The sequence below is a fragment of the Sinohyriopsis cumingii genome, unplaced genomic scaffold (genome assembly GCF_028554795.1).
Source record: "Sinohyriopsis cumingii isolate HCF-2022 unplaced genomic scaffold, ASM2855479v2 utg000972l, whole genome shotgun sequence".
NCBI classification, from domain to species: Eukaryota; Metazoa; Mollusca; class Bivalvia; order Unionida; family Unionidae; genus Sinohyriopsis; species Sinohyriopsis cumingii.
Genome location: NW_028315949.1, coordinates 491,042 through 515,351, shown reverse-complemented (window position 1 = coordinate 515,351; position 24,310 = coordinate 491,042). Strand labels below are relative to the sequence as shown.

At 33.8% G+C, this 24,310-nt stretch overlaps 1 protein-coding gene across 1 annotated transcript in view; it reads right to left on the bottom strand.

Moving 5' to 3' along the window:
* LOC149772925 (receptor-type tyrosine-protein phosphatase beta-like) overlaps positions 1 to 24,310 on the bottom strand; it is a 129,602-nt gene that overhangs the window by 6,125 nt on the left and 99,167 nt on the right. The window contains exons 35-45 of the mRNA XM_089947101.1: positions 24,006 to 24,143; positions 19,849 to 19,990; positions 19,120 to 19,187; positions 18,671 to 18,773; positions 17,278 to 17,367; positions 11,026 to 11,107; positions 10,175 to 10,265; positions 9,149 to 9,225; positions 8,610 to 8,744; positions 7,404 to 7,526; positions 677 to 828 (exon numbers count right to left, since the gene is read on the bottom strand). Of these exons, the coding sequence (XP_089803227.1) occupies positions 677 to 828; positions 7,404 to 7,526; positions 8,610 to 8,744; positions 9,149 to 9,225; positions 10,175 to 10,265; positions 11,026 to 11,107; positions 17,278 to 17,367; positions 18,671 to 18,773; positions 19,120 to 19,187; positions 19,849 to 19,990; positions 24,006 to 24,143 (1,201 nt within the window). The remainder of the gene's footprint in view (positions 1 to 676; positions 829 to 7,403; positions 7,527 to 8,609; positions 8,745 to 9,148; positions 9,226 to 10,174; positions 10,266 to 11,025; positions 11,108 to 17,277; positions 17,368 to 18,670; positions 18,774 to 19,119; positions 19,188 to 19,848; positions 19,991 to 24,005; positions 24,144 to 24,310) is intronic.

Here is a 24,310-nt window from a genome sequence, read left to right as displayed (position 1 = left end):
ATTTTCAAAAACAATATTAGTTTTGTAATCTTTATAGACATTTTAGGTTGCTACTCGATCTTCGTGGTTTGTAAAAGCTATTTTATTGCCGTGAATTTTCCTAACAGGATAATATCTTCAAACACTTTATGATAGGGAAGGCAATCAGAACAGTGCTTCATTAGATAATTTGCATATAGTAGTGGATATCAAGTTCACAAATCAAATTGTGTAAGTATTAATTATCTTGAAAAGTAGAACAAATGATGACGAATGCGGAGGTTTTATGGATTTGTTATTGTTTTCATATAAAATGCAACTGAAAAAATACAATAGACTTGATATCAATGTAACTGGTCCGTACTTGATTAAATAATCAAACAATAATTTAAAAAATTTCATAATTAAATAATAAATTGAAAAATTGATTCTTATTAGCCATTCCATTGAATACTAATGGGTTAACATACAAAACGAATTGCACAAACATAAAGCAAACAATGGACGACATTGATCCCTGGCACGGATCACTTTGAAAATTAAATTCTAAGAATAGCGAAGGTCAAATGATATCTAAAAGACAATGTAGGGAGGTATAAAAACCTAGAACGAAGTTTAATAAAAACCAAAATTGATTAAACATTATACAAATAAAACATATGTTGGGATAAACTTTTTAACTTTTGGAATAGCATACCTGCAATGCACAATGATGGGAGACTGGAGATGGGGTTTTACATACGTTCTTACAGAGGTAACAAAGTTCAAAAGAGCTGCTGGGTCCTTCGGACAACCCATGTCAGGCCAGTTCAGGAAGGAAAAGTGGTAAACTTTCCTTGTTATCTGGTTCTAAAATAAACAAGCATTCTTACAGAGCAATACACAACATAGTATAAATGTGGCACTGCATGTACAAGGCAATGCATAATTTTATATCGAGCTATGTTAAATAGGGTTCAGGGTACAAATATGTTATATATATACATATATATATATATATATATATATATATATATATATATATATATATATATATATATATATATATATATATATATATATATAACTGTTTATCTCTATGTATTCATACATATATATATATATATATATATATATATATATATATATATATATATATATATATATATATATATATATGAATATATAGCACACAGTCTGTAACATTCACGTTTTACACGAAAAGAGTTCAAAGTTTTCCAAGACAAAAAACAAGACATAAAAGTATGTGTAGTTAAAATCTTAACTTCCGTTTATCTAATAGCTGCTGAAATGTGCCTTAAAAGCACAAAGTTTATACAATACAAACCATTCGCTCGAAAAAAAACCCAACTAAAATGGACAGATTATAATACCACCATTCTTTTAGTTAATATTGAATAAGATATTCTGAAAGGAGCTGGAAAGGACAGAAATGCGTTCCGTCACAATTACAAACGTTTAAATCGGTGAGCTTAGAAGAATGAATAATACATTATAAGTTTGCAATAGTATCCTCTTTTCATGACGATGAAGTGCATCTTTCTTGCAACTCAGAATCTAATAAGAATGTGGTTGTTATCGCATTTTATGGCCTAAATAACTCATTTGTATTGGCTTAATCTCATTGTATATTGTCTAAGGAGTACAAAACAAAATCAGTGAATCTAGTCTACCGGCATCAAGTGTACAGGCAAAATACTGCTAGACGATAACTGCATTAAACAAGCATCTGTAGACTTGAATTTATCATTCTTGTAATCAAAAAGGGAAGATTGTTTCAACAATGACAATGATTATATTAAAAATTTAAATATATTCTAACTATGAGCAACCATGCATTGATCCAGCAGACAACTTACCATACTGTATGAGACAGTGTGAGACAGTTTCAAAAGATACATTTGTAATTATGCAAAGTTGAGTGCATAACATTCTCCAGAAATTACGCTGCAAGAAACCCACAAACTGAAATATTTGGAAATGATATCATCCACAATATGTTTTACTGTCGTTTTAAACTAAGGAAGTCATTTAGCTGTAAATGTTGACGGTGTTATATTCAAGTCTGAGATAAACATATATATTATTCAAATCAGCGTTGCTTCCTCTTATTTAGAATGGAAATAATAATAATAATAATAATAATAATAATAATAATAATAATAATAATAATAATAATAATGAGGACTTTGTATAGGGCCTAATCTTTAGAAGCTCTAACCGCTTTACAACATTAGACAACACCTATAAGATAAGAAACATAATCATCTTTTTACAAAAACAAACAACACGAAATTAGAAATACATTAAAAATACAAATAAAAAACATGCTGCGAATCTTTCAGGTAGGAAACATTATTAGATCCTTAAGTTTGTTCTTGCAGTCGAAATAAGTGAGTTTTGAGAGCCCCCTTGAATGTGGTCACTGTGTCTTTGTGTCTAAGTTCAGTGGGCAATTCATTCCACGTTGATGGGCCCTGGCATGCAAAAGAACGCTGTCCGTATGACTTGGTTTCCATTGTGGGATTTATGAGTATACGATTGTCAGAAGAGGAGCGTAAGTATCTTGCTGGTGTTTACACATGGGTTAGGTTGGATAGATATGTTGGACTAGAGTCCGACAGTGAAACGTCGCATAGAACAAAGTTTATGTTTGATTCTGGATCGAATGGATAGCCAGTGTAGGGTACAGAGCAGCGGGAAGGGTGTGTTCTGATCGTGCACTCTAAGTATGATCCGAGCAGCAGTGTTTTGAACGTTTTGAAGTTTCAGGAGTAGATACTGAGATGAACCAGACAGAACTGAGTTACAATAGTCCAGTCTTGAAAGTACTAATGAACACGCAAGTGTTTTAGCGGCATCAACTGAAAAATATTTGTGAATGGAGCTGATGCGTCTCAGCTCAAGATATGCAGCCTTGCATATGTTCATGACATGTTGGTACAATGTGAGAGTACTGTCCAGAGTAACACCTAGGTTTCGTACTGATTGTGTTGGCATTGCTCATATTTATTGTTTGAGGTAAAAGACGTGAATGAGAAAGTCTTTGTGTTGTGATCAGAATGGCCTCAGTTTATCATCATTCATATGCAGCTTGTTACGAATCATCCATGATTTCACATTAGAAATGCACCTCTCTACACCTTGGATGGTAGATTTGTATATTTGGGTGTCATCAGCGTACCATTGGTGAGACAATGGATGATGATCTATGACAATTGAGAGCAAATGAGTGTACAGAATGAATAGAACAGGTCCAAACACAGGCCCCTGTGGAACATCACAAAATAGATCAACTGTGCTAGAGTGTATTCCATTTGCAGATACAAGTTGTGTCCTGTTGACCAAGTAGGACTTGAAGCACAGTAAGGCTGTATCATGAATGTCAAATACATGCTGGAGACGGTGAAGTAATATATCATGGTCTATTGTATCAAATGCTGTAGACAAATCAAGGAGGGTGAGGACTGTAATCTTTTCGCTATCCAACGCAGAGAGAATGTCATTAACTACTTTTAGAAGAGTTGTTTCAGTACTGTGGCAAGGGCGATATGCTGATTGTACATTGCTAAAAAGACTATTTGATTTAGATAAGATACAAGCTGGGATAGAACAACCTTTTCTAAAAATTTTAAATGAATGCGAGATTAGAAACTGGGCGGTAGTTTTTTAAATCGTTATGGTCTAGTGTTGGTTTCATCAGCAGAGACCTTACAATGGCAGTTTTGAAACATAATGAAAATTCCCCAGATGAAAGAGAGGTATTAATAACATCAGTTAGTGAAGGTAATACTAAATCTAAGCACTCAAGCAGCAGTGATGGTGGAATTGGATCAAGTTCACGTGACTTTGGTGCACTCTTCATCACGACTGTACGTACGAAATCCATAGAGACAGGTTTAAATGCTGATAATGGTTGCCGCTGAAATTCTGTATCCCAACTGTATGGTGACGAGGAGTCAATTGAAATTGTGGTATCAAGCTTATCTCAAATGGTTTGTAGTTTTTCACGGACGAAATTTGCAAACATGTCCGGAATGTCGACTGGAGAGAAGGTATTTGGAAGTGGTGTTGATTAGTTTTCCGACATTAGCTTGTTAGTAATCTCGAAGAACTCTTTGCAACTGGAACTTTCCATGATCTTAGTAGTGTAGTGGGCTGATTTCGCTGCATAGACTTTATTTGTGACATTCGTCGTAGCGATTTCATAGATTTGCTAATGAATAGTGAGTCTGGTGGAACGACAGAGCCTCTCAACTTTACGGCGGGCTCTTTTAGCAGTGCGAAGCTGGTCCCTAACACTGCTCTACCATGGAGAACACTTTTGAATTGATACTCTGCACTTGGTAGCTGGGGCATGTTTGTCAAGTAATGAACGCAGACAGTTATCGAGTTGTTCTGCAGTAGGAGGTAATCAAGTTGTTAGGTTAGCTCGGATGTCGTGTATTAGTTTGGTTCTATTTATCATACGGAGTTTTCGCTTCGTAGCAGATAAGGTGGAGGGTTAGGGACCGATAAGTCAAGATGGCAAAAAATGCAGAGGTTATCTGATGCAAGGTCAAGGGATACCAGGGAGGACCGTACAATATCATCATCAGGTCTATGAAGAATCCAGCCGAAAATGTGACCACGTTTATGGGTGGGTTGATTACCTGACTGTTTGAGGTTGAAAACATTAATGAAATCTATGAGTTTTGATGTATTTGAGTTTCCGGGACAGTCAAAGTGAACGTTGAAATCTCCAAGAATAATACCTGTCGAATTTCCATAGTCCGGGAGATTCGGAAACTGCTCCAAAAAGAGAGAGTCAGCCAGTTTGTTTTTTTTTATGCTAGGAGTAGGGCGGTATAGGCAGAAGAATTGGACTGACCTTTGCTCCAGTGTGAATATGGTTTGGACTAGTTCAAACGATGTGTGGTCGAAATTGAATGTTGTGGTACAGTTAAGACGTTTTATCATGGAGTTCTTTGTGATGATTACAATTCCACCTCCGCGAGATTCCACCTGGGGAACGAGTTGATTGAGTATCCAGTGGGTGTTAGATCCGCACACTTGGGTTCATCGCCTGATGTTTTAGCCATGTTTCTATCACACAAAACATATGTCAACATTTTGGTCGCTGATCAAATTAAATATTTCATTGCAGTTTTTCGGTTGTCCTACTGACTTGGTATTGAATAATACAATGCGCAGAGGTATTTCTTGGATAGTTGACACAAAGGTTGACGAATTAATTGGTATTTGAATTAGGTTATCTAAATTAACGGTTGCATTTATTTAAAATGGTTGTGCCGAAATAAGGGAGATAACTGGAATTCTTATTCTTGTTCTACGCCCGCCAACTTTGAAACGTTTCTTTTTTCGCTTCTGTTTACATTTAGGTAATGATGAATATAGTCCCAGTTCGTTTAGTCTAGAGCACAATGTAGTGTGGAGAGCCAAGGAGTGAACATTTAAAGCAATTAATGAGGGTCCGCTGTATCATAAACTGCTTGACCGGCGAGTATCACGTGATGGCGTTTTGTTCAAAAACATTTGAGCAAGACAGCTGAGAAAAAGTCTCATTATTCTCGTTTCCAAAACAAGGAGATGAATAAACACATACAAATTTAACAGCCAATACATAATGAACACAATAACGAATACGAAAACAGGCCACACGCACAAATATCATGAAAACGGCTGCTTTAAGCCGGTTAAGCGATAGCGGCCATCTTGTTCTTAAAGCAAATATTACATATTTTCTCGGCTATGCAAATGCAAAAGCGGCTTTTTGGACATTTTTAACATGGTAAATAATTAGCGCTGAGCAAGAATTTCATCACCTAACCACATGACTGAAAACCTGTAGGCACTTAGGAAATACATCGCAGCTACTTTGATCAACGGTAACTTTTATTGATTAGGACACAGCACAAACACATATGCTGAACAAATTACAGGATACCGTCATGTACGTTCAAAATAATAGATGAACCTGACTGAAGTGGTCATTTTGTCGCACAGATAATGTCCAAAGATGACTAAGAGTGATTTTCTTGTTATATTTCGCAGTGATACTCACTACATACTGTAAATGAACCAATGTTATTGCTATAATATCGTATGATATAAAATACAATTACAAAAATTATCACGTACACTACTTTTGCAAATTGTATTATTCCAAATTTACTTTAAACGTTATTAGAGAGGAATTTCGCAATGTCAAAATATAAACTCTATACATAGCGAATGCAATTATCACAAATACAGGCAAGAAAAACAGAAATGTTATTGATGCCTCTTCATAGTTAACATTCACGGGCTTGATAAAGACTGTTGTTATATTTCTATCGCAGTTCTTTGGAATGCGTCCTTTTGATTTGTTAGAAGATTTAAAAAGCAACTTCTTTAATGAATCGTATTTAACATTTCCATTTGAGCTTTTACATGACTGCTTTCAAGCCTCAGTTGTCATAATGCAACTGCGTCCAAACTTGTAGTGTTAGAAAGTGATTAGAAACGTGAATTTTATATTTGATGTTATGATCGGCAAAGCTTTCAAGAAACAATTTTAGTATATAAGCCCGTAAGAAGTCTTGTACAAGGGCATTTGCTACAAAGAGACGTTTAGCACCAAAAGAAAGCATAATTGGCAAAAACACAATATTTATGTATTACATACCTCTCCAGTGTTCTAAAGAAAGCCGAACATGCATTAATTGTGTATTTAACATACAACATCAAATACTGCAATGTTACTTGGTATTCTAAGATCTTTCGAAGTAATCTATTAGATAATGTTGAAATGCCATAAATCAGTAAGTCGCATACAAGTCTGAGTCAGTTAACGGAACTAGCTTATAAATTAAACCATCTAATGTGACTGCTTTGATTTGCCTAACTTCAAAACCTAAAGGAATATCAAACTAGGATTAAACCATGTGATTTCCTGGAGTAAAACCTGAATCCACGAAATACGTAGAGACGACTGTATAAATAGCAGTATTGTGATAGAAAACGACAATAAAAGTAACATGTATTAACAAGCTGCAGTGTATTAAATAATGGAACAGACGTCATATTTCTTAATATAAGTATTCAATTAACATGCATTTTATAGCTGTTGCATTTTCACTGCCTGCTATGCGCAAGTCTGAGAATGGAACAAGAGTCTGACTGACATGGATTCTCGTGCTTTTTGCATTTAAAATGAGTAAAGCAAAACGTTTTAGCACCTTTATTAAAATATAAATATATGATATTTATACAGTATGTATCTCAAAGTATAATATCTTATAAATAATGCGGTATTTTCAGTATTTTTGATAGATCCTAAGCATTGATAAATAATATAAAAATTAAATCTACCTAAATTATCAGATTTATATACGTTTCTTGCCTTTAGGAGTGCATTTAATTTGATTACTGCACAAACTCACCAGTTTTAACTCAATGACTCTGATGATATAATCACTAAGTATAGATTCGGAGGTAACGTTCACTATCAAGTCTCCATAGAAAACAGGCTCATTTACATCTGGCCAGTATTTGTCGCACTTCACCTGCATAAAAATACACAATGATGGATTATTTTATCCAGCTACAAAAACACTTCCAAATACAGAGTCTATGATTTATCGCTTAATATATCATGTATATTGAGGTTGTGATGTGTCTAACAGACATATGGCTATAAAGTAATGCGACAATGTAAATTTAGAAATACATGCGAATGAGAAAAAGCACTCAATAATTGGCCGAAGTATTTAGTAAATTTCAACAATTCAGCAAAAGAGGAAAGAGTGAATATAATGTTATTGCAGGACAAAACAATTTCAATTTCATAGCCGACAACATGATACGTCAATAATCATAAAACTTTTAAACTTATTTGCGGCATATGTCGCCAAAAAAGCAAAAAGAGAAGAAAGCCATCACAGGTAAAATTGTATGAAGAGGTTTCACAGAATGAAGTTCAGGACAGAAAGTGCTAGGTAAAAGAGATTCCTACACCTGCTACTATAGACTCACAAGATATATATGTCTAACAAATAGGATTTAAACAATTCTGGATCTGAGTTAGCCGTAATATAAATATGCATTAAACTGCTACTATTCTGGAATCATTTGTACTACGTGCTCAGATAGAACCATAAATAACGCATTTTATATATTTACTAGTAGTTATACTTCTTATATTAAGACGATGGTGTTAGGTTAATGGGTTACCAAATTCAAGCCTTTTTAATCACGTCCGACATATAACAGGGAACCCGACATATATATACAGTGCATATATACCAACCTCTTAATTCTCGTTTCATTTAGAAGGTGTTTTAATACTTAATTTGTGTGAGGTGAAAGTCAATAAATTGAGAAACCAATCGTCTTCTTTAAGCCTCGTGTAACAGTAAACTTGATATATTGTTTTCCTTAGGACCTTGAATGTTTTGTGCTTTTGCAATATGCATGCATTTCGTCGTTGATACACATGAGGAAAAGTTACTGATACTTTAGAAAGAAATTTCGGCATTTTATTATTACGCATACTTGAAAGTCAACATAAAACAAAACATCTTCTTCGAAGCAGAGAAATATTTTATTCAATTTCTGTACCAGATATTTTCAAAGTTGTCAGCACTTACCCTTCCTTTTTCCATACATTTAGTAAGCATGACGATGATTTCAGCACTTTGCTCCCATACCATTCTCCAAAAGTCATCCCTTGTTGCTGGCAAAGGACCCTGGGTAGCTATATATTCTCTCTTAGAGTTATAACCCTAGAAATGCAAAAAATATGATCTCTTTTAGAGTTTGCCCTTTATTTACCAATATAGTACGTGCAGGGCATATATATCTTTTATTGCAATATAACAAGCCTGATAGGCTGTTCACTCATTGTAAGCATATTGTTTCCAGAATACTGTATATCTTTTTAATACGTTTGAAATTAGGATTATATGAATAATAATGATTTATAATATTTTCTAGACAGTGGAATGATACGTATTTTGCTTACAGTAAAATAAAACATGGTACCTCATTGTAAATGGAAACATTTTCTATGTCCTTCATATGACCAAAATGGCTTTTGCCTTTTATATTCATACGCATTTATATTCCCGAAAACGTGTATAGGGACATCAATGTGAAAACTTTGAATCCGCACGTATCAATAACAGACCTGTATGTAATTTGCATTGATGTAGTCTGAACCTTCTTCATCCTCAATTGGCAGCAATTTAACTCTAGAATGATCATCTGAAACAAACATGTCATATCACTAACTGGTTTCATTTCATTTCAGGGAATATTTTGTGGGTGTTTTCTTTTAACTTCACACACACATACAGGTGCACAAACAGATATATATATATATATATATATATATATATATATATATATATATATATATATATATATATATATATATATATGCATAATATGTGTATCTCTAAAGGGGGTCAGGGAGTGCAGACAACATGGATATGAGAGAAAGCTTCTCACAACCTGCGACTCTTGTGTTACTTCTTGGGGTTTTCCCCGGTTCATCGTCAACCAAGTTTATCACAAACGGGATCTTTAAGCTTACTACAATCATCTACAGTGACAATGTTAAAATAACAAGACCCTGCCTCTAAATTGAATCGATCCAGTATAATTTGTAATGACAATACTGCCCATTTGCAATTGCCTTCCTTGATCCATTGTCATTGGAATCAGTATAGTTTCGGTTAAAAACTGATGGAGATGAAACGCATCTGATAGTCAAACCAAATAGTCTTTTCAAAAAGAATTGGAAAACATCCTTAATTTTATGGTAATATGGTGTTGATCAACTTTATAATGTTTAAGATGCACAAAAATATTTTGAATTCCGTATTTACATGCCAGCAATGATGTTTGTTTGATTTATAAGTTTAAAAGTATCCGGAGTTTTCCCGTCATGAATGAGAAATCATTGTACTCCTCAGATAAAATTGTTTAAAAAGAAATTAATGAGGTTAAAGAATTTGTAACAACACGTCATGGATACGTTGAATATTGGAACAAACCGTAAGCATAGTTCCTTCAGTAAATATTAAGAGCTCATACTTAGTAATCGTCAATATATCATACATGTATATTTTACAAAAATTATAATCACAGTGCGATATAAAGTTGTATTAGCAATATAAAAATCCTCAATTAAACAATGCGAAGTACTCACATGGCAGAATGTTGGTGTATCGATTCTTTGATCTACACGATTCAGACCCTGCGACGTCTGTTGTGTGCTTTGGCTCAATCTCTTTAATGAACTGGTTTACAGCAAATATAAAACGTTAATCCATCTTGCAAGGAACGTTTAGGATGACGAAAATGAGTATATGCTTAGTGTTAAATCGTATATGTGTTATCTTCTACTATCATTACATTTTCAATATAGAATACATATGTATATACAACTGTTTCAATGGCAGCATTTGTCATATCTCATTATATGGGGTACGCTTGAGAGAATATACCCAGTAACATCATATCCAGCAAGATATTTATTTGACCGAATTCTCATGGACGTTTTACAACTAAAAAGTCTGATATTTTATAAATGTTTTCATTCCTTTATTCTTTCGTACAAGTTGCCCACTACTGTAAGCAAGCAAACGTTGAATAAATAAAACTCAAAACTTATAGCAAAGCAGATAACATAAACTACCTAATACTTTGTTTGGTATAATCCAATTTTAGATTAAAAAATGACCGTATTTCCTGTCTACACTGGACTATCTGCAATTGTATTCATTTGATACGTATTGTGTTGGTCACCATTAAGTACAATTTTGGTGAATAAATAAACACTAAATAATAAAAGGTACAAAACAAAAGTGGAATCGAAACATACCTAAAAATAAAATAGTGGGATAGTAACATTAACTATTAAATCATCGTCAATAGTTATTTGTCTGCAATCGCTCATTTAGAATCTTTAGTTTCTGACATTTCTGTCTTTGAAAAGAGCAATTAAAGTGACACCATTTAATTACTCATCAAACTAACAAAATGCTCTTTCCCACTTGCCTTATATTCTGATGAGAAACCCATGTTGGAGTCCTTATGCATCTGTTCTACATGACTCCGAAGATGAGATAGTTGTATGGGTCTGTAAAAATAACAAAAAAGTTTGAGTGAATATGAATTTCAAAAGTAATTAAAATAATACATTAACAATATGTTTGAATAATATCAGTTAATCAGCGAAAAGCATTATAGACAATTTTTAGCACAATAACTTCAGGCGAATAAATGGCCTACCTACATCTTGTGGTCTCATATATTTCAACACTTTTTCCATAGTCAGTATAAGGAACAGTTGATGATAACAGCAATATTTTAAATTCCTAATAGCAACTTAATGCATCTAGCAGAAAACTTTAGTACTTCGTGATATATCCCTCTGACCCAAATGAACTTAATCTCCTACTCAAGAAGTGTGCTTCTCTCAAAGTCATGTTCTGAAGCTGAATAGTCTTTAAGAGCTGTGATAGTGTGCATTGTCGTTCTGAAATATTAAGAATCCACTAGAAACATTATAGTAGCAACAGCCCATCTGATGTTGTCTAATATTTCAGTAAACGTTCCTAAATTCATATTTTTCATCATAACAAAGAATGTTTACTATGTTCATACTTTACAACAAGTGTAGATAATTTAGTAAATGCAGTCATTTCAATAGTTTGTATCATGTTGTCCTTCACTTCTAGTGTGACTGCAATACTTGCATCAATCTATGATATGTGTATCGTTGGGCATTACATACTATGATGTATCAAATTATATTATGAATCTACGGTCTTAACATAAATAATACGTAACAGTGAGAAGCGACAAGCTAATATTCAAACAAATAACTTTTTCTCTAGAATACGAAGTTAAAATGAAAAATAAAGGTATGGCATTGTTAATTAAAAACCAAATAAACCTGGAATTTCTAACAAATATATTAATGATTAAAGTTCTAAATTAATTTTAGCGGAAATCCAATATAAATCCAAAGCTGGAAGTGTGTATGTCCATATGGTGACCTGCATCGTCGTGTTGAGACAAAAGTCTTTCGTTGAATCACCAAAAATACAATCCAAACATAAATTCAAGTCTCTGTTTCCAAGAATGTTAGTTTTGATGAGCACTTTGTATTTCCAGTGACTAAATAATTTGAATAAATAAAATGTCAGACGAAATGAACTACTGGACACAACAATCATACAAATGATTCTGCTCAAATCTTAAAGAACGAATAAAAATGTTTCTAGTAAGAAGATTACACGATCTTCTACTTGACTTGAGGCCACAATTAGCATTTTCGAAACAAAATTATTACCTTAAGGATATTTTCTTTTTAGAATGTACCAAATGTTTACTAGATAAAATAATTGTATTAAAGAACATGATAAACACAATGTCCGTGACTCAGGCAAAGAATAATCCTAATAGTTCACCCATACGCATAGAGAATAGTGTAGCTATGTATTAACTGTTTACAGAATGTGATAACGCAATGATTCAGGCCAGGTAGAAAATTAATTTGATTTCGGACAAGGTCAGGTTCAACATACAACGTTAAATTATCAATATCATACAGTCAAATAAAACAATTAGAAAACTAAAAAATATACATTATATATATATATATATATATATATATATATATATATATATATATATATATATATATATATATACAGAAACATTATCTGCTGTACAATTTCTTAGAAGTCGTCTGCTTCAAAGATAAAATCTGCTTTTTACAATGATTTTTATATGATATTATATAATATGACAATTAATACATCTGACTGGCTAATGTTTCAAGGATAACTAATTTTAGTGTTTTCGTCTACGTATATGTATATTTTGTAGATATATTAGTTTTAATTATGAATTGTACACCGAGATCTTTTCGTGTGTTTATAGATGCTTTGCATGATAATATTTCACCTGTGCTGTTGATGGAACACTTTTTGCAAAAACAGCAAAATGGTTATATCAATAAGATTGCTGTGAAACAAGTGTCAAGAATATATTAAGTATATATAAGTACATAGTTTACTTCTAATTCAGTGTCTACTCAGCGTTTCTTGGTTTGTGTCTTGAATTCATTAAATGGATCATTTCTTTTCATTGTTCAGCAATAGTCTACAGGCACTGTTTGCTTTGATAGCGTTTCTTCATTGTTGCAATGTCCTAGTGATATTGCTTGCCGTGTTTGTCGCTCGTTGTTTTTTAATGATATGTTCCAACCGATATGTTCACGAAGCTGAGGACCAACAAAGACACCATCCTTTACTTTTGCTTCACTTAAGCTTGAACATTTACATGGAGGTACTTGAAACCTTCTTGTGGTTTGTCCATGGCCTTGACAAAGCTTTTCTTCAGACCCAGCAAGATATGCAAGGGTAGTAACAAAATCTTCCTTGATTCAACAAGTGATGGATGCTGAACACTTGTCCTCTCAGAATCCAATGACTGTCGGAGTGGTCAATCTCTCTTGATGTAGTGGGAACCTCTCGCACGACTATCCCATTTGCAGAAAAACCTCAGTACTTTGTGTATGTAGTCTGCAGATCAAGCAAGAGAAAAAGAACCTTCAAATCGCCATAAAGCTGTCGCTCATGTTGGTCATAGTTTATGCGCCTCAACATTTGTTTTATGTTTTCACAGGTTACCTACATATGGACTGAATGAACAACTGGAAATGATGGCAAAACCCTGCCACTATGCAGCAAACAGATTTAAGACTCGTCTTTGATGAATATCTGAACAGTCTCCACCCATGTAGATGATGAACGAAATTGAGGGCTGCTATCACACCATCCATGTTGTTGAAGGCTACAAGATTACCTTCCGAGAAGAAGAACGGGACAAGATCCTGGACATGGAAACCCTAACATCATCTGCCAGAAGATTCCACTGATGTAGTCTGGAGCCCAAAACAGCTCTGCCTTAAAGAATTAGTTCCAAATCCCTGACAAGATCAATCCATTCACCTTGTGCTATGAGGTGTGGTTCAGAGGAGGAGGATGGCAGAAAAGATGGGTCATGTGAGACTGATGGTGCAGTACTAGAAATTTCATCCTCTCCCTCTTCCTCGTCTGACTCAAGCGAAAATGATTCTGGTGCATCAGCAGTCCGTAGTTATGAGTGCATCATCCATGACTTCTAGGAATAACGTGATGCAATTGATGTCATATATGACGCAATTCCAGCTTCAGATTGCATCATTCATTTGTTTTCTCAATGACCCATAATTATTTAAGTTTGACTACATTTATTTCGGAAGCATTGTGGCTGTAGACAAGCATTACATGACCCAGTTTTCATAAATTTCTGGAGGAAAGATGATAATTTGGAAGCCTGCAAAATTAGAGCTTTTGTTTTCTTGATGTGTTTATGTCATATAAGAGGTTCAGTGCGGTTTACATGATTCGGCACATTCAAAATATATGAATAAAGGGTTCTGCAACCACACGTAATACGTAGATGTGTAATGTCAGCTGATGGTAATTCATTTTAATGAAAGCAATAACATAAACAGTGCAAAAATATAATTCCTATGATATAAAATGGGCACTATGTGCCTATTGCTATTACATCGTTAAAATGGCAACATTAAAGTGTGTTATTTTAATAACAGACACTTCTTTTCAAACCTGGAAATATTGATAATAACAAGGATACAGGGAGATAAAATCATGTAGAAATGGATGCCCCACAAACAAAATAAAAATAGATTTTGGAGCATAAGTACAATCGTGTTGAGAAAGCATATGTTCAGGCGCTGGTACTGAGAGAAGTAGTTTTGGTCCAACGCACGTACCTAAGATGAATAACGTAATGATTTATAAGCTGGTATAACAATCTGCGTGCCGTGTACAACAAACAAAGGAGATAAACAGAACATTTCTTTCTTAGCTTGAACGTAACTATTCATTAAGGAAAGTAATAAATGCTACAATAGACACAAAAATACACGAAAAATAAGAGCATATATTGCACAAAAGATCATTTTTTCTTAGAGACAGGGTTTCTCACTGAGAATCTAATTTTCATCTCAAAAAAGCGAACTACGGGTACTATTATGAAGATCATGCATACGGTCTAGGGGAGATAACCTGTCATACATAATGTCTAGGGAAGATAACCTATCAAGTCCAACGAACACCTTGGCACAGATTGTCCTAAGTTAGATCGCAATTAAGCCATCCAGATAGCACCGATCAAAAACATATGATACATGTTAGATTATATGTGTCAAAAAGGTAATGCATCATCCATTTCATGTCAGATCTATTGTGAAGAGCGCATATATAAAAGATCGGGGATGAAATAAGATAAAAAGACTTTGTTATCCCATGATAGAATAATGTATTTATAAATTCAACGTGATGATGTATATAATAGAAAGGGAAATTTAGGAGTTGGAAATACACCGTTCCATTCTGCATCTCAGTACGGCTTCATTCTGGCAGAACATATTACTAAAAAGAACAAGATGAGTATTGTAATGTCCAATACTAACGTCTACAAACAATTTCATACATGTTACTAAGTTGTTAGCTGTGTCTACCGTTCAGTATAACTGTACAAAAGAACATTGATGATGAAAATCATGGTAAATATAGCATATATCAGAATTTAAACTTCAATCTGATATACATGTAAAATTGTGACAATAGATCCACGCTAGCTGTACCTAATGAGCATCTATAAAACTGTATCAGACTTTCGCTAATTTCTGCCTAAATTACTCCGAAATCCACTGTACTGTAATATGTCCTAAAACAGCTAAAGCTACTGAAAGGAAAAAATGCAAAGATGTATATTGTTGGCATGGTTACACACTTTACCTCATTCATTTTCCATAGTACGTAAAGGTAATATATTACATGACAAAGATAAGTTCATCATTGGATTCGCATACAAGCCAAACAAGTTTCAAATCATTGGAGTTTGGGAAATTTAGGAGTTGGAAAACACCGTTTAAAACACCGTGTAAAACTATGCATGGCGACACCTAGGACAGCACCTCACACCGATAGTCCATTTGATATGTTGTCAGTAGGAAATTAAAAACTAAATATAAGAATAACAATATTTCAGTCTTGAAAAACAGGTGCTGTGCCACATGTTTTTGAGGTTCTTGATGCTATGCATGGCGACACCTTGGACAGCACCTCACACCGATAGTCCATTTGATATGTTGTCAGTAGGAAATTAAACACTGAATATAAGAATAAAAATAAATATTGTATTGCCAACCATTGTACATAAATTGATGTTTACTCTGACCCTGATATTGTCATGTGTTGAAATTTATGACTTGTTAAAACGTTTCGTCATAACATATCGTCTGATATGCACACACACACACACCAAAACGCCGACCAAGATATTCAATACAATACATGAAAATCCGGATCTAACCCGTTGATATTCCAAGGGGTAATGTAAGAGCCAAATCAGCAAGTATATGCTGCTTCCATAATTCAAATATCATGAGCTTTAATAAGTGAAAGTGTAAAACAAAATATGTTGTACTAACCATATTAACATTTAAAGACTGAAATGAATACTAACGAAAACTGAAGGGCAATATCTATTTGGTCTGCAAATCATGATATATAATCTGTATAGGCTTTAATCCATTAATGATGTATACACAATATCATTCGTATCACTTACTCTAACTTTGCCTCTGGGACGATAACAAACAAGAAAATATTTAAACCAATTCATAAAGAATAAGCCCGTTTGAGACCAAAAACAAAGCGGGTAACAAAAAAATGTCATATCCACTAAATAATTCCCCAAAAGGTAACCAAGTCTTCTGTAGTTAGTAATATAATATTGAGTTTTACTTCGCCCAACGTTCTTCGAATCTATAGCTTGATTTTGCATTATTCTGTATCGTGCTTTAAAATCGCAATAGCCTCTATATGCGCAGTTTTAAAGGTAATATTATGTTTAAGTGCTTCGGAAGTAATCCTCTCAGGAGTTGACATGACAGCATCATTTATGTCAGTTCCAGATGGACCGAATCTGTTGCAGTTGTTAACGTGCTGCACTCGAAAAATAAGACAGGGAGTTTGAACCCTGCCTATGCTAGACCGGGTCGACCACAATGGCGTCCCTTTAGAGACACGTTCTGCTAATTCCCTCAGCATGATTTAACTTGACATGTAATAATATGCCGTCATAACCGACCAATCACCTAGTCAATTATATTCACAAATTAACAGATTACTGTCACGGAGCTGCAACCGAACAACCTACCTGTGTACTTTTATTTTGGTTCCTGGCATGCTCAAATCATAGTCATTCAGGACTAAATCTAGATCCACTGTTTGGTCAGCTTTGAAGCACCTATTTTAACATTTTTTAAAAGAAAATGAAAGTCAGTCAGACAGAGCTAATTAAATAATCTCACGTGTCATAACGTGTCATACTTAATATTTTTTTTTTCATCTGTCTACGTAATATTGTATCATTGAATAGTATCAACCAAATTATAACCGGATACCAACTGTTGTTTCCGCAGCGTCTAGCACCATTACAGGCACTTATATATGTACTATTATTTCCGCTCCGCTTCCTACTAATATTATTAAATGTATTACTGATACTCCTAATCCTTCTGAAACTACTAAAATGTAATGCCATTATTATTATTATTATTATTACTAGGCAGTATAGTTGCCCCACCACTGACTATTTTTTTGTGACTCATCTCGTGCAACACAACATATAAAAATTAAGACTGATTCTTTTCTCTCAAGAAAAACACAAGTGACGTTTGCGCTGATTTCTTTGGAATACTTATTTATTATTTTCCTGAAAAAAACATCCTGTTCGACAGAGACAAGGAAAGAAAGAAGTTTACATTTGTCAAACATTGTGTTACTGTTAATTTTGTGAACTCAAAATACTAAGTTGCAAGATTAGGTAACATAATCTTTCGATCTCAACAATACCACAATACTTAACTGCAAAAATAATATTAGTGTGCATTCTACACAGTTATTTAAATACATTCATGAAAAGGACTCTAGAATAATAAAGAATATTAGATCCATTTCATTCCATTTTTTAATTTTATCAAGTGATTACACCTCATAATATCTTCAATGCCTTCGGGACGTTACATAAGACAAGCTATACGAGTCAATTTTCATATATTCTATTGTGCTTGTATTGAACAAAATCAGTAATAGATGTCATGGTACAAAATAATACGTATATTTGTGTTTTTATAGTGCAATTGATGAGACGAATTTGAGAAATTACACTCTTTTTGACTCAAACACATGGAAGCTTGTTAAATATTAATTCGTTTTGTAATGTTCATTATAAATAAATACACAATGATCTAAGTATCGTGAAACGTCTTATAAAGATTACAAGAAATGACGATTCAAGACAGGGACAACCATGACTGCCATAACCTTTCAATGTGTTTAGTAAATTGTTAACACATAAATAACGACAACCCCACTTATTCTCTCGAAAGCCTGCGGTTTCGTTAGCGGCGGTAACAATCAACAAACCATAGCAACGGCCTTTGAAACATACAAAATATTGAAACGTAAAAGACGTGAGTGATGATGAGCAAACATAGTGATAGTTGAATTACGAAATATTTAATGTACCCGTGTTATTGTAAACTTACATCATTCTCCTAGTTCTGAGTACGATGATGACCACAATGCCTGAGACGAATAGCAATGATAAAACTACAGATAATGCGATGATCATGGCTGTATTATCGTTATCTGGAATAGAAACAGATACTGTAAAGATGTAATTATGATGAGCTATAAATGTATCATTCTGGCTTTAATAGGTAAGTGAGAAATGATCGTACACGGTCAAGATAATCAGGCTCTTCATCACAATAACTATTGGCTTAACGTGTACATTATTGACACAAAGGTAACAATATAGTATACATTCTTGACAACTTCACTGTATACTCGTGTTGTATTCAAATGTCGTGAAACATAAAAAGTCAAATATGCTGTTTAACAAAACTTCTGACTAAGGTTATGGACATTTCTATGTATCATGACGTGAGATTGACAATAAAATATTTTTCAAAATACTTTGTTACGATGTTACCTGTTTTAATGGGCGAGGACCACATACTTTCCGTACAACCTTCGGATGTGCAAACATAGACCCTAAAACTATTGAAACAAAACCTAATTAAATAAATCAACACAAATGTATGGGGTAAAAAGAAACAAATCGAATTGGTGTAAAAGTATCGGTAAATTAATTTCAACAAAGTATAATGGAACTGGCAATATTACTGATTTAAAATCATTTCTCGAAATGAATTCATATCAATATGTACAGAGAGAACACAGTATGCTACTGAAATAAAATACACAAGAAACTAAAATTCATCACTCGTTCAATTATGGTATTTAAGCAATAGAAATACCACACACAAGTGAATAACGCTGTTTATTAAGCTATCTCATGTAGAATGACAGACTTGAAATAAATCAATTTATTATCCAACAAGAACGGGAATATATTTAAACAGAATAGCATAGCACAGTTTTTTAAAACTGCCAAACATATTATGTGCAGACAGTAAATATGAAATCATATACTGATTAAACAGTACATTCATATATGAAAAATACACCTTGTTTCTATCTATCTATCTATCTATCTATCTATCTCTCTTCTCTCTCTCTCTCTCTCTCTCTCTCTCTCTCTCTCTCTCTCTCTCTCTCTCTCTCTCTCTCATATATATATATATATATATATATATATATATATATATATATATAAAAGAAGAAGAAGAGGGAGAGAGAGAACGAAAAATACGATTACCTGTATTCAGTGCTGGGTTTTAAGTACCCATTGCAAAAATGCTGACCAGTGCCTGCACAATCTGCATCTTGTCCTATTATAAAGCTCACTAAATCAGGACCATTTACAGTTTCGGTTGAACGTTTCCTTCTTGCCTGTAGTCCTGTCAAGGAAAAATGGTGTGATCATTATGAACACTAGAAAAATTGACTATTCTCATTTTAAGATTGTACGATCTTTTCAATTCTAAAATCATGTAATACTCAGTGTCCATATCCCTATTTGCCTGTTCCTAAAAGCCCTCTAGCCCTAGAGAATGGGGTGGAGTTCATAATAAAAGTATCTGGTATTTACAAATTTTTTATTTATTTTTAGCAAACAGAATCGGTTATTCAACGAGGTAATAATAATAATGGCGGGAATAAGTTTAGCTGGAAACAATATACAGTCAGAAGCATAAGATGGTTTCCATGTAAGGAGTAAGCAAATGAAACAAAAATTTACGAATGTACAACAGAATGAATAAATGAATACATTATAAGCGATTCATTGAATGAGTGGTGTATGTTATGAGTTACCCGTTTTATTATAGTAATGAATTCATTGAAAGATGCAATATCCTAGATATTCACTCTCTCAGGGTATACATTATTCCGAATTAATAGACTTGTGGAGAGAAACAATTATTCTGGAAGTCTCTTTTGAGTAGTAACGCTGTATCTATTTTTCTTGTTGACAAGTATGTACTGACCCAAAAAGTTATATCACCATTCTCTTTTTGATTTTGAAAAATATAGAGAGTGCTGAGATTTTTGACATCTCCATTTTCTTCCATGTAGTATATGGTACATTATATCATTGTCTGCTGTTCAGGATTGTTTTCTCTTTGTTTCGTAATCAGCTATTAAACTCACTAACGTTTTTAAAATTTTGTACATTTGTCTTTTCTTCTTGTTCTGGTTCAAAAATGTTTCTCAACTTTTAAGATAGTTATAGGTTACTGCATTTGTATGCGAAAATATGAAAGAGTTTTTTGGATGGAATACTGCACGACCAAGGGAGTGTAATATATTCATCCGAAAAAACGAGTTAATATTTTCCCATACAAATGCAGTAATCGTTTAATTATATGCTCATTTTTTTAAAATTCTACCTTAGGCCTAATTATATAAACAAAACACACTACAAGAAACAAGTTAAATGAATGTATGCCGTATTCCAAACTAAATACACAAGCGCATATTCATCATTACACACCAACAGCATTATTGCTGCGCATATAACTCCGCCCAGATAAATTTGAACTTAGTCGCACGCTGGACATAACTTTCGAAAGAAAATGGCGTGTCTAGTTAAAATTGGAATTTGGAGTCATATTGTGAATGAATGTGCACTGAAACAACTTTTCCATTTCATCTGGAATTAATAGATTTTAGTTTCTTTTCGATTGTACGAAATTTCGTGATTATGGACTGGATTTATATGTGACAATTCCACATGAAATACATGGGATTGAAGAAGCTACGGAGAAGCGTGTTGAGATCTGCAAATGTGTTTCTGTTTCTGTCACTGACTGTTTGAATTCATAATGTGGAACAATATGAAGTCTTTCAATTGCAATTGTCAAAACTACACTGTGGAATTTAATGCTTATTTCATGTTGAGTGCAGTAAGGAGAATGTTATTGGACTTATCATCGAAATTACACTACAATTTAGAAATGTGTAATCACGGATGAGAACCGATGACATGGCTCATGTAATTCAGATTTGCAGAACTAAGAAAGTACATTTTGAGGAAATTCAAGATGTAAAACTGTAAGTATATTTTTTGCCATTCTTATCACCAGCTAAAGAAGACAGTGTATGACTTGTCACTTGTATATTATTTGTAAGGACCTTGTCTTGCGTGTCACTTGTATGTTATTTGTAAGGACCTTGTCTTGCGTCTGTTGTATACTGTAGCTAATCCAAAACATAGTATCAACGCGGAATGTGCCAAATCAGCTGGTATGTGGCAGTCCACGAAACATGTTTGAGTTCATTCTGAAACAAATTTAAACAGCCACAAAGTAAAGCACCTATTACGCGAGCGTACATGATTTATTTACAGATCAAAAGTGCTGACGTCTGTGTCCATTTTTTGTTTACAATAGAAAGTAGTTCCTTTATGCACGTAAATGCTATATGTGTGTTGGCGTGCGGGTTCAGTATCGGGTAATACTGCACGATTCTGACAATGTAAAGTTAACAGGGAAAAATGAGCATATAATAGATATCATGGTCAGGTGTGAAATGGCAATTGTTTTCATATCTGTCATTGCTTTTGGTTTAAACCATATTACAATGACAAGATTATTTTCTTCCTATATTGTTAATAGTGTGCGCGTTTGTATTAGCTCATGTAGATGCGCCTTAAGTACCTGGCATTTCTGTTGGTGATGATCTGATAGATGTCTTATTTATTAGGATGGGAACTCACATTTAAAGAAAAAACTAGCTCAGTTTTCCTATCTAAATAAATTATTCACTGATGAATATGCTGAATACTGGACTGTAGGAAGTACTGCAAAGGAAAAGAAAGAGTTTGGGGATCCCATGACTAGTTTTCTCACTATGCGCGTCATCGCAATTCGCCAATCTTAACTGGAGTTTAAATAAGAGTCGAGATGTACTGTTGCCTGCGCCATGCGTTTTTCTAAAAGGTATAATAATTTATTATTTTCTTAAATTTGATATTTATCTGAAGTATTTCGCAAATAGATTTCGGATGATAATGGCTTTCAAAGCGAAAGACAAAAGTAAATGTGTAGGTCACTGTTCTCGAAATACGCACGTTGTATCCACTTGTATTGATGACTTGCTTTAAAAATATGTTGGCCAAAGTGGAGGATGTCATAATGCAGTTGTCACTGTTTTATTCTTTTCACCATGTATTCGTGATCTTATCGGATATTTCTCATCAGGTTACCAAATAAATTTACAAATTCACTAAATCGGATTGCTTAGTTTCCCATTTTGTTGTTGTTTTAAATGTCAGATCCGCGCTCACCTAGGCCATGTTCGTTATGTTGCAAAACGAATCACATCTAGCAAAGTAAAATATATACTGATCTATTTGATTTTCTATGTGACTGGTTTCTGTTCACATCTACAGTGTGGTAAATAATGTATTTCTTCCGTTATTTTGACATCGTAAATTCTGCATAAAACAATTAGTCAATTAAATTACTGGCCAATAAAACCATAATTACCTTGCAAAATGGCTTACTACTCAGAATTACATGCACTTTATTTTCATATAACTTAGCGGAATATTGCATTGCTTATCAGATGTACATGTTATCTACAAACTTTAACTACAGATGATAATAGGTACATGAGGATTATGAGTTACTGTAACGTAGATAAATGAAAGAACCAAAGCTTTGAATGATCTTGAATATACTCTTAAGTTTAGCGTGTGCGAGGATAACTAGGCGTACAGCTATCGTGTATGTTTTAACCTTGCAGTTGTCTATACTGAAATATTAGATGGCAACTGGTTTCGTTTTACTCTATCACCCAAGCCGATTTTATGCAGAGAGACATGGACAGAGAGCAAGATGGAGGACGTGCAGACAGGCAGACTGTGAGATCCAACTGTTATTAAAGCAATAAGTACCAGCAAGAGACTAAAGAAAAGAACAACCAAGGGTTACTATAAAGTGATTTGGGGAAAACAAAACGTTCTTTTGATGTAGACATTGACATAGAAAACTCGCTGAAGTCATATGAGGAAACTTATTGACATGTGAAAAAATGTGAAGCTTACCGTCAGACGTATATGAATGGTGCTACTAGCTGAAGTAGACACAATGCCCATCATAAAGCATTTCACAGCTAATATAGTTTTGAATTGTTATGTAATTGTAATGGCGAAATAAACAACTTACACTCAGCTTTTCTGTCCAAACTTGTATGTGACAGGGCCCATATATATATATATCTTAATGCGTTTGAAGAAGTTCCAGGCACACGCGACCGCCTTCACACACCGCCGTGATAGCAACAGTATCTGTCCACTATTGGAATTTTCCGTTATAAAAAACATTTATTGGAATGTAGGAGGACTCAATGATGCAAATGCTAATGTAATATTGAACACATGAAACAAATGTTTAGGATCAAAGTACGCACCACATGGCTCCACTGGTTTCCATTCATCATGGGTTGCTCGATATGGTGGAAAATTGTCTTCATTTCTTATCTCTCTCCAACTTCTGTATGACATAAGTTTTGCAAGAAAATCTGATGCATTTCCTCTAAATGGATCATCTAGGAAAAACAAACGTAGGAATTCTTGCATCAATTTTATTATCACTTTCATCACATATCAAATAATAAACATTTTCATTTAAATTTGATGAAATGTCTGATAATTGTCGAATTAAACAGCACATATGGTTAAAAAGCTTTTGGAAATTTTCCAAAGTAAATGACCT